The sequence below is a fragment of the Salvia splendens genome, chromosome 18, assembly GCF_004379255.2.
Source record: "Salvia splendens isolate huo1 chromosome 18, SspV2, whole genome shotgun sequence".
Taxonomy (NCBI): domain Eukaryota; kingdom Viridiplantae; phylum Streptophyta; class Magnoliopsida; order Lamiales; family Lamiaceae; genus Salvia; species Salvia splendens.
This window is the reverse complement of record NC_056049.1, coordinates 8,857,880-8,868,739: the sequence shown is the minus strand read 5'-3', so window position 1 is coordinate 8,868,739 and position 10,860 is coordinate 8,857,880. Positions and strand designations below refer to the sequence as shown.

Sequence of the window (10,860 nt, the reverse complement as noted above, 5' to 3'; positions counted from 1 at the left end):
TTCTTCTGTGTTGTGACCGAAATTTAGCTTCATATGAGGTCGGGTGAATTTTTAGTGATTTTTACAACACGGTCGCGCAGTTCTGCCAGTTTTATGCCTTGATAAAATGACACTTATTTTCAAGTTTAAAAGTATTATATGATGCATGTATGTCCAAGGAACGTGTTTAATGATGTGATCACGTGAGATACGTTGAAATATATTATGGTGTGTTTTTCCATCTTTGTGACGAACATTGGGTTGGGTAAATTGAGAAAAACGATGAGAGAGAAACGATAGGACATGCATGGTAATATGATTCTGTGGAAGGCTGACTTGTGTTGTCGTTGACAAGGGTGATTGTATTCGTGAACTCGAGGAACGAGAGTTGCCATAAGTTGGATTGTAAATTGTTAAGCGAACGAGGAGGGCTTTCTTTTCAAACCTCTTTATTTTTCCGAAAATATGATGTGGTGTTATAAGGGTGGTTTAAAGTGTTATGTCATGCCGTGATTGTTTTGATGTTGAGATTTTTGCCTGATGCCTAGTTAGTTTGAGCTTGCTCCGTTAGGCTATAGGGCTATGTTGAGATTGTGCTTGATACCTAGTTTGTGAGTTCACTCCATTAGGCTATAGGGCTATGATAAACGAATTCGGTCTGAGTAGGGCCGCAAACCCTATCAGGCTGTGTACACAGAGGGGATCGTGAGCCGTCCTTGCTAGTCGGCCGATCTCGTGGGCGAATAGTGTGGCCACACTTTCGTCGCACTATGGTAAGAGGATGTGATTGATTGATTGATGAGAAAGTGGGGAGATTGTTTTGACCGGCCGGTCTGTGAAAAGTGTTTTGTGATACTCGTGATATTTCTTAAATAAACGTAAAAACTTGAGTTCACTGGTATGGATGACATAACTGTTATAAAATATTTTCGGCATGAGCCCATTGAGTACAACAAGTACTCAGCCCTGCATATCCTTTTTCTTTATGTGCAGGTTGAGGGGTGATGTTGCGGCGGATGTTGAGTAAGCTTTAGGAATTCCCGGATGCGTCCTGTCTTCAAACATGGGCGTCATCCTATGACTCTCCTCTGATACTTGTTTTTTCCGCTGCCGTGTTTCGAATCGTTCTTGTTAAAGTCTTTCGTTTTGCCCCACACTACTTTTTAACATTATTTACCTTGAGATATTAACCCGCTCCTTAATTGTTTAATCGATTAAAACTCTCATTTTGAAGCTTTGTTTAAGATGTTGTCTTTCATTGCTTTCCCCTTTTTCTTCCCTGCTCCTTCGTCCCTTCCCTAGTCACGATTTCCCCGTCTTTACTATCCTTAGTGAGGGCGGTCGTGACATTAACCTTTACTCGTTTTCTTTCATTGGATCTGCTGCATTTTCAGTACTTATCATCTTTTGAAGTGTTTTGTTGAGATCCAAACGTTTTATGCAATGAAGTTGTTTTTATGCATCTCTTTCTTTTCAAATCTGTTTCATTCTGCCTAGGTAGCTTAGATCTAGTTGTTGCAGTAATTTCTAAGTGTTGGAAGCATGATTTCATTTGGAGTAGTTCGATCTGTGATTTGTTAGTTCAGTGGCTGTTTAGCTTTATTTTCTAGAAGTGTCTTAGTGTGAAATTCCAGTTTACGTGATTTCTGCCACCCTGCATGTTGACCAGTAAGCATAATTGCAGTTCTAGTGTTCGATCTGTTGATTTGAAGTTTTAATTGTAGATCTGTGTTCTTGAAGCTGTTAATCTGTGTTTTTATGGTGATGAATCTGGTTTTGCTGGTCTGATTCGATTCACGTTGAAGAAGACAACATCTCCATCCAAGTTTGGGACCACTTTTGCTTTTTGACAACTTTTTACTTTTGTCCTTACCTTTCAGCTGCTACTTTTCAGATCTGCAGGCCCAGTCACCTAACTACCACTACCTTTTGATATTCTGTTTAGCCCAAAATAGAAACCTAGTACTCTTCGAATATTTTCTGTTTCACCATGTCCACGTACACAGCTGCATATCAGAATCCTCTCACACCTCCTAGTCAGTAGGATACCACCTTCAAATTCTTGCCTAGGTAGAGACTCAACCCAAGCGTGGTAGCTAACCAAAACCTTTCCAGAATATCACCACAATCACTCCAACCGTCACCATCTCTGTGGGATTCGACCCCTACCTTCACTATACTACCCAGTAGAAGAGGGTTGAGGAATTATTGGTACCAGGTTTTAGGCTTAACAGGGGATTGTTTCATCCCGATCAGTAGGATACACCCTTTGCTTGAACGACACCTACGCAAACCTGCTCTTTCAATGGGCTCCGAAGATAGACTCTTATTATGAATGCTCTAATTGACTTGAAATTCGATAAGCTGGCTTGAAATACCTTCCTTCCTAGAGGCCACGATTTAAGAGTAAAAATTGAACTTGAGCAACTGGGCTTCGTAAGTGGGTTACCTTTCATTAAACAAACGAAGCCCATTTCAACCCACCTAAACTTAAATTAGACGACGACTCCCAACTACCACCGGCCGCCGTCGCTGCCGCCGAAGCTCCGACGATTTTCATTTCAACTTGGTAAAGCCTCTTTCGCCCGTTTCTTAGCTAACATTTCTTGCTTTTCCATCCGATCTTCTCTATCTTCATACGCAGATTCTTAATAAAATTTCGTCAAATTTGGTTGATGGAATGGAACTCGTAGTATTCAATCTGAAATTTAAGTAGTTTTGGCTGAATCAATCATAATTTCATGCTACTAACCTCATGTTTTCCCTCTCATTGTGTAGTTCAAATTTTAGCTACATTTTATGTGTGAACTGAAAGATCGCGTGAATAGGCTCTGATTATGTCTCGTGAAGACGTAATTTCGATTCAAATTGATGATATTCAGTAGTTTGTCGTGTTGCTTGGTATATTTCTGAAAATTTGGGGTTGAACTTGTTCAAACTATTTGTTTGTGATCCATTGATTTCAATTTTCAATGTTTTGTTTTCCTTTTTCCCTTTTTTATTTTTCAAATTTATTTTATTATGATTTGTCTTGATTTCATAGTTAAAACTGCTTATGTTGGATTGTTTAGGGGCTTTAGATTTTGAAGAATGACTGCTGTGGCTACTATTGCTCTTTATAATTCCTTCAGCTCAAAAGTGATAGATAGAGATGGTTCCCATTCTCATCCTTGCAAGAGATTTCAAGAATTATCCATTATATCACCTCCAGGTGGTTTTCGGGGCAATGTAGGAGAAAGGAATGGCTATACACTATCTAGATTGCACGTTTCCCGCTCATCATCAAAATGCCAGGCAACTCGGCTGCAGCCAGTTTCTTCCGTTTCCTCTATCAAGAATCATTCATATAGTTCTCATACTGCAGAGAGTGAGTGAATTGCAATTGGAACAGTTTGTTGATGTTTTTGCATGATGCTTGGGCAATCCTTCAATGTTTTCGCAGATGAGTCTGTTTTGATATTGATGCGGCATGGAGAGTCGATGTGGAACGAGAAGAATCTTTTCACGGGTTGTGTCGATGTCCCCTTGACGAATAGAGGAGTGGAAGAGGCAATTGAAGCTGGGAAGAGAATTAGCAACTTTCCTTTGGACATAATCTACACATCAGCTTTGATCCGTGCTCAAATGACAACTATGCTTGCCCTCACACAGCACCACTGCATGAAGGTACTTTGGGTTTTGTAAACTTGCAGATATCTTTCATACTTGAATGTTTGCTAGCATGGTTTTCTTCTAATGAAAGACCTTCAGAGTTCAGATATGATCTATTGACTTTGAATCGTCTGTTGAGTTGGTGTCGCTGGTTTTGGTTGTAATATAAGAATATAGATTTCTTCTGTCAGCTTTGAAGCCATTCGGTTGCTATGACTCATTATCATATGATTATCCAACTAGGATTAAGTTGTGAGATTCAATTTCATGAACTAAACTTAATACATATTCATTCATGAGATATAATATTTCACACCGAATGGGCCATAAAAGAACACAAGAGTAGAAGCAAACAAGAACTAGTAAAACTGTAAAATGTCATTGTAGATCCTTGATAGTACTTATTTTCAAGATTTAGCCTATTCCCCTTATGTATTGGAGTGCTTAAACAAGCTAATCAACCAAATTCCGTGATGGAAAGAGATATGCATGTTTTGGAAGTTGACCTACCCAGATTTATCAGGTTCCTATAATCATGCACCATGACGAGACTGAGCAAGCAAGGACATGGACCCAAATTTATAGTGAAGACACTAAGAAGCAATCTATTCCCGTCATCAAAGCATGGCAACTGAACGAGAGAATGTAACTCTGTATCTAATCCTTATCCGTTATCACGTTATCTACTGTTCTCACATTTCTTGCCGTTAACTGACAATGTACGTTGTTTCCTCACAGGTATGGGGACCTACAAGGTTTCAATAAGCAGGAGACAGCTGAATTGTATGGGAAGGAGCAAGTCTACAACTGGCGCAGAAGTTATCATGTTCAGCCACCAAACGGGGAGAGCCTAGAAATGTGCTTAGGGAGAGCTGTTGCCTTCTTCAAAGATCATGTAAGCAATATGCGTATAGTTTTGATCTTTAGGCATTCTGTGGGAGGGATTTATATGCTTAGACGAATTCTATTCTTACAGATTGAGCCTCAGCTTTTGCGGGGTAGGCATGTGATGGTCGTAGCTCACGCAAATTCACTGAGGTCTATAATTATGTATCTTGATAAGCTGACTTCGGAAGAGGTAAGGGTTCACAGTTTTCTGTTTACACACATAATGTTAAGTTTTAGTACAATTTTACTGATATACTAAGTCTTATCAAAAGGTTATAAATTTAGAGCTCTCAACCGGTGTGCCTATGCTCTACATATATAAAGAGGGACACTTCATAAGGAGAGGAAGTCCTCATGGATCTTCTGAAGCTGGAGTCTATGCTTATACAGAGGTAAACTTTCCTTATTATCGTAATTGTTTGTTTTTCGATTGTGAACAGTGTTTTGAATATCTCTCTATTTATCGTATATCACATTAAAATGAAAGGCTTATAGCCTTATACAATATTGAAGTTTTGCATTGTGATCAGATCATCTCATGAAATTGTTTTGTTTCATGCTTGCAGAACTTGGCTGTGTATCGACAAAACTTAGTCGAAACGCCCAATGAATCATGAAGAGATATCTTTGTACTAAATATACTATGTTATACAGAATGTTTTTTACTTTTATTAGATTATTTACTTGTAATTTATGAATGTTTATGCTTACTTCATGGCCGCTTATAAGTTGGGAAGATACTCATTGGCATTCTTGGTTGAATTAATGTGTTCTCAAATAAGTAAATATATACATAGTTTGTTCATTGCATTTGAATATACTGTTTTGTAGTATTATTGCTTCAATCTGTGGCGCCATTGATCAATAGCAATGCAAAACAAGATTTTCAAATGCATTGAACAAAATAACGAAGGATCTTTCATGGAATCAAAATACTACAATGGGACATAGGAGACGAGTAATGAAAAAAAGGACGGTGACATCATTCTTCCCAAAACGAAAAAGAGAGAGAGAAATTATGTGCTCCAAAAAAATAGTCTAAGTTGAGCATAGTTTAATTTGGAAAAAAAATACTCCCTCCCTCCGTATTAAAAAAATAGAAACATTTGAAACGACATGTGTTTTAATGCACAATTGGTAAAGTAAGTGAGAAAAATTGGTAAAGTAAGATAGAAGAAAAGAAAAATGAGTAAAGTAAGAGAGAGGAAGAGAAAAAATAATGAAAATAGAGTTAGTGGATTGTGGAGTCCATGTTCTAAAATAGAAAGATTCTAAAGTTTTTATTTTTAAGGAATGTCCTAAAATGGAAATAGTTGCTAATTTTAAAAAACGGGGAGTATATTTTTATATCCCAACTTATAGTTCTCTGCTCTCCTATTTTTTAATATACTGAAATCCGTGCGGAGAAAATAGAATTTCTGTAATTCATATTTTCTTTATTTATCAAAACATTTTGGGTATCTAAATAATGCAATATTTCAAAAAAGGAAACATAATTAATTTTTTGTTGGATTTCCAAAGTCCAATGCACAATTTTGTATTAACCACTTACCTCCACGATAATCCGAAAGACAAGGCGACATAAGCTGATCATTCAACAGAAATTATCTCAAACCAAAAGTATACACTAAATAAAATTAATTATAAAAAAACACATCGAAAAATAGCAAGAAAGGAAAATCTAGTAACAACTAGGAAAAAAAATAATCAAAAAGTCAATACGCAGAATCCCATGTTTATTCACAATCCTTAAATTTCCTTCTTGATTTGATGCACCAAAATTAGATTTTGGAAATCCAACAATAAAAATGTACTTCATTAACATTGAGAGTCTTCAACTTTTATTAATTTTTCAAAGACTTTTTATATGAACGAGTTTTCCGACCGCCGGCACGGCGGCGCTGATGGTGCCGCCACCACCTCCGCCAGCCCCACCATCACATCGGAGAATTCCGTCAGATGTGAAAAGAAATCGCTAAAGGTATTTTTTTTCTAATTATTTTTCGAATTATTTAACGGTGATTTTTTAAATTAATTGTTAACTGTTTTTGGTATTAAAATTTATGTTTATGTATAATATTTGAATGGGATTATAGTCCATTATTCCAAGGATTTTTAAGACGAAGAGATCGTATAGCAGAGATAATTTTTTAGAAGAAGAAGAAGGCCTTCAATCAGATGGAAATAGTAATGAAATTGGTGCGTTTATTTATTTCGATTTCTTTCTTTAATTTTAAAAATTTGATTTTCTGTTATAAAATTGTGATGGTTTATTTTTTTATGTTGACAGAAGCAGATTATAATGTTGCGTCAAGAACGAAAGCATTTCTGGAGGAGTCAAACTTCATCCAAAGAGATTTTTCAGGTAAATATCATTATAAAATTCTGTCTCCAATGATTCATGCATTTGTTTCATATTTCGAATGATTCATGTGCAGAAATACCAAATCTTTATAATACAATATCTAAAATTTCCCTCGCATTATCATACATTATCCGTGACATCAATCTTGTTGGGCACCAATTTAAAATTTCGTAAGCAAGCACCCCTGGCTAATTGATGAAATTAATCTTTTAGTACACTTATTCTTATCGTTAGGGTGGCAAATTGGGCGAGGCTGGGTCGTTATCACCCGATAACGACCCAATCCAGTAAGACCTAATCTGAATATGACTCACACTTGATATGAATCTATTACTGATACAATATACTAATGCATGTTGACATGACACAATAGTGACACACACCTGATTAAACCTGATTTCTTAATCTAATTAACACGATAAAAACTCAATTTACATGAACCTATTAAAATTTAATTTTAAAAAAAATATAATATAAATAAATATATAAGTAATTAATATTGTTTTTTGGGCAGGCTACGTGAATCCAACCTAAAATTATTGGACTCCTAATAGGTCAACCCGATAACGACACCAATAAACTATGATCAAAACCCCTTAATTTCATTCGTACCAAAATTGTCAGCCCTACTTGTAATTAGTCACCGACACATACAATTTTTAAAATTTATGGTTAATCGAAATGTACTTGTTATACTAATGGATTCTCGTATGTCCTATAATTTTGAAGAGTATCCTCGAAATCCAATGATGTAGTATCTCAACAGCTAGTCTAATCTTGTTACTATACATAACTAAATCTTTGCACGCCACGTATGAAGTAAACAAAGATCATAAATCTACGTATTTTGGTAGCTTACCTACCAGAAGACTAATTTGCATATACAGTGTGATTTTTGCAGAGATATTTTCATTGCATTCTGATAAACAAAGCACAAAAATCACCCATGTAGTTTTGTTTAGGAGGATGTCGAAATTGACCCTTTCGTAGTCATCAAAATTGAAATTCGTTACGTTTTATTTATTTATTTTTTTCATGGGATGTTGAAGAACAAAAGAATACGTGGTTATGGTAATTCTTGATCTTCTCTCTCAGATAGGCACAGCGTGGCCGAAGTCGAAACCCTAAACCTCCCGAGCCTCAACCAATCATCAATGGCGCCACATGCTTTAATGCAAAATATAAGGTATGAACTGAGGTAATAGGTTGTTAGATTTAAAGGTTTCTTGTTTATGTCTATATATAAAGGATTTAAGAGAAAATTTTTTATTTAAAACAAATTAGGGCTTTTGTGGGAACATGGAATGTGGGAGGAAACACTCCTAATCATGGCATGAATCTTGAAGATTTTTTGCAAGTGGATGAATCTGCAGACTTATATGTACTAGGGTAAATTCAAGAAACTCTAGAAAAAATATATAAAAAGGGTGTTTTTCTACACATAGATGACGTGTAATTGTGTGTGATCAGGTTTCAAGAAATTGTGCCACTAAATGCTGGAAATGTGCTGGTGATTGAAGACAATGAGCCAGCATCCAAATGGCTAGCCCTGATAAGCAATGCGCTTAACAAACCCTACCATGAAAAGGAATCAAAGTGTGGAAACAATAGCAACTTATTTCGCAAGCATTGTTTGAAAGCCCTAAACAAGAATCTAAGAGGAGATTGTGATCTCTTCAAAGCCTGCAATTGCTTATCTTATTCGGGAAGGACTAAGCTTCGAGACCCTTGTGCCGACCCCTTGAACTATTGTGACTCGAGCTCAGACGACTGCATTTCAACGGCTGAGATTTCGTTGCCCACGCGCCTTGGTTACCAACTAATTGCAAGCAAGCAGATGGTAGGGTTATTTTTGTCAATTTGGGCAAGGCGGGATCTTGTTAGAAATATCGGTCACCTTAGGGTTTCCTGCCTGGGAAGGGGGGTCATGGGCTATCTAGGTAATAAGGTATGTAGTATATCAGTATCCCGGGCCTTAAAATTTAGCTGAATAATGTGAAAATGTAAGACTTGATCACTTGTCCGATTCATTCGCAGGGATGCATATCAATAAGCATGACGGTGCACCAAACGAGCATGTGCTTCGTCTGCAGCCACTTGGCATCCGGGGAGAAAGAGGGGGACGAGCTTCGGAGAAACTCTGATGTAGCTGAAATCCTCAAGGGAATAGCTTTTCCTAGGGTTTGCAAGAATCCGAGCCGTCGGATCCCCGAAAGGATTGCCGATCATGAGTAAGTTGATAGTCACTCATAGTCCAAAATTCTTCATTTCTTTCTAATTAGTACTAATATATATATGTCTAATTTCTAACCTTGCAAACCAAAACAATTTCAGCCGTGTGATCTGGCTAGGTGATCTAAATTATCGAATCGGATTAAGCTATGAGGAGGCAATAATTCTAGTAGAGAATAGTAATTGGGAGTCACTATTGGAAAAAGATCAGGTTTGTTGGCTCTCTCATTAAATTACGTTGACATCTTTATAAAAATTAAATGGTCAAAGCTCACCTAATTCACCTCAAAATCTACATGATTCTCTAATTTAGTCAAATGTAAGTTAGTTGATAAGGCAATAATACGTGGAAGTTTCATCGCCTTATCAAATTAAATTATGTCACAAATAAGTATATATCATGTCTGCTCTTATATTTCTTAATTAACTACAGCTGAATACTGAAAGAGAAGCTGGAAGAGTATTTGGTGGATGGAATGAAGGCAAGATTTTATTTGCGCCAACATACAAATATTCGCAAAATTCCGATTCATATGCAGGAGAGACTAGCAAGTCGAAAAGAAAACGAAGGACCCCTGCATGGTATGGAGCCCACATTCAACTAACTTTTTTTCATTCACTTTTTAGTACATTTCTTAAAATCCGAGCCATGTTAGCTAGTGATAAGTAATGACAGACGGTGATATCTGATTATATGTGTTTGATTGTAGGTGCGATAGAATATTATGGCACGGAGATGGCATCGACCAACTATCCTACTTGAGAGGAGAGTCGAGATTTTCCGATCACAGGCCGGTTTTCGCCTTGTTTGCCCTAGAGGTGGAGCTCATCAACAGAAACCCCAAATTTAGAAAGGGATATTCATGTGCAGCCACCAAGTTCGAATTGGAAGAATGCTTACCTCAAACCCCTAATTTTTGCGAGTTTAACCCATAGATAATCTCTACAACCAAACACACATGTAATTCATCTTTTAAATCTCATACATATCATTAACTACTTAATCCTAAAATCACCCTCTCTCTAAGACTACTTTTAATCCTCTCATTCGATATCATAGATGTACAAAACCATGACATACGATATCAAAGTAAATCTATTATCTATATATTGTCTATATCTATTATCTTTTTTTTTTCCTCCATATCTATTATCTATTGTCTATTGTCTATATCTATTATCTTTTCGTTGTAAAATGAAAAATCACACAAAATGCACACTAAATCATTTATCAATCCACCATGTCACGATACCACTAGTCTCAAATTCACTTTAAATTTGTGACAACAAAGAAAGTGCAAAAAAAGGATATGGAATTTCTTCCATATACATCTGCAAAGTCTAATGTATGTGTACATGTTAAAACTAACCAGTATTACTTTCAATCTCGTACATATCGTAAATCACAAAACAATACTACATAAAATCTACGTGACGCTGTCAATAGGATGCATGAGTTGAAAGTACCTAGATATTACATTGCCTCTAAATTGACATTAATTCCTTTATAGTTATTCCCTACGTCTCTGAAAGTATGAACTCTCTAATTTTGGAAACTTTTTTCTCTTTAACAAGGTGCAATTCATTCTCCACTAACAATACTTTAATTATTTTTTCTTTCTATCTATTTTACTTTACCAGTTATGCATTAAAATCTGCACCGAACCATATATTCATATTTTTCATGGACGGAGGGAGTATTTGTTAGTTAAATTAGTACATCAAGAATTTAGTATTTTACTAAT

The 10,860-nt window shown here is 36.3% G+C and overlaps 2 protein-coding genes across 3 annotated transcripts; both read left to right on the top strand.

The window, feature by feature from the left end:
- The first annotated feature begins 2,403 nt into the window (after positions 1-2,403).
- Positions 2,404-5,280, top strand: LOC121775929 (2,3-bisphosphoglycerate-dependent phosphoglycerate mutase 1-like). Of its 2 annotated transcripts, none has more exons than XM_042173025.1 (8): positions 2,404-2,548; positions 3,051-3,346; positions 3,422-3,645; positions 4,154-4,275; positions 4,369-4,525; positions 4,607-4,708; positions 4,791-4,910; positions 5,085-5,280. In XM_042173025.1, the coding sequence occupies exons 2-8, from the start codon at positions 3,070-3,072 to the stop codon at positions 5,133-5,135; spliced, it is 1,053 nt and encodes a 350-aa protein (XP_042028959.1). In that variant the 5' UTR covers positions 2,404-2,548; positions 3,051-3,069; the 3' UTR covers positions 5,136-5,280. The 2 variants fall into 2 exon arrangements, with proteins under 2 accessions (XP_042028959.1, XP_042028960.1); XM_042173026.1 differs by having other exon boundaries at positions 2,419-2,548; positions 3,191-3,346.
- Positions 5,281-6,668: 1,388 nt separating this feature from the next.
- Positions 6,669-10,087, top strand: LOC121776345 (type I inositol polyphosphate 5-phosphatase 5-like). The gene is made up of 9 exons (XM_042173521.1): positions 6,669-6,717; positions 6,809-6,883; positions 7,979-8,069; positions 8,168-8,272; positions 8,354-8,831; positions 8,921-9,114; positions 9,218-9,326; positions 9,549-9,697; positions 9,826-10,087. Exons 3-9 carry the CDS (start codon positions 8,038-8,040, stop codon positions 10,049-10,051), a joined length of 1,293 nt encoding a protein of 430 aa, XP_042029455.1. The 5' UTR covers positions 6,669-6,717; positions 6,809-6,883; positions 7,979-8,037; the 3' UTR covers positions 10,052-10,087.
- Positions 10,088-10,860: the final 773 nt, after the last annotated feature.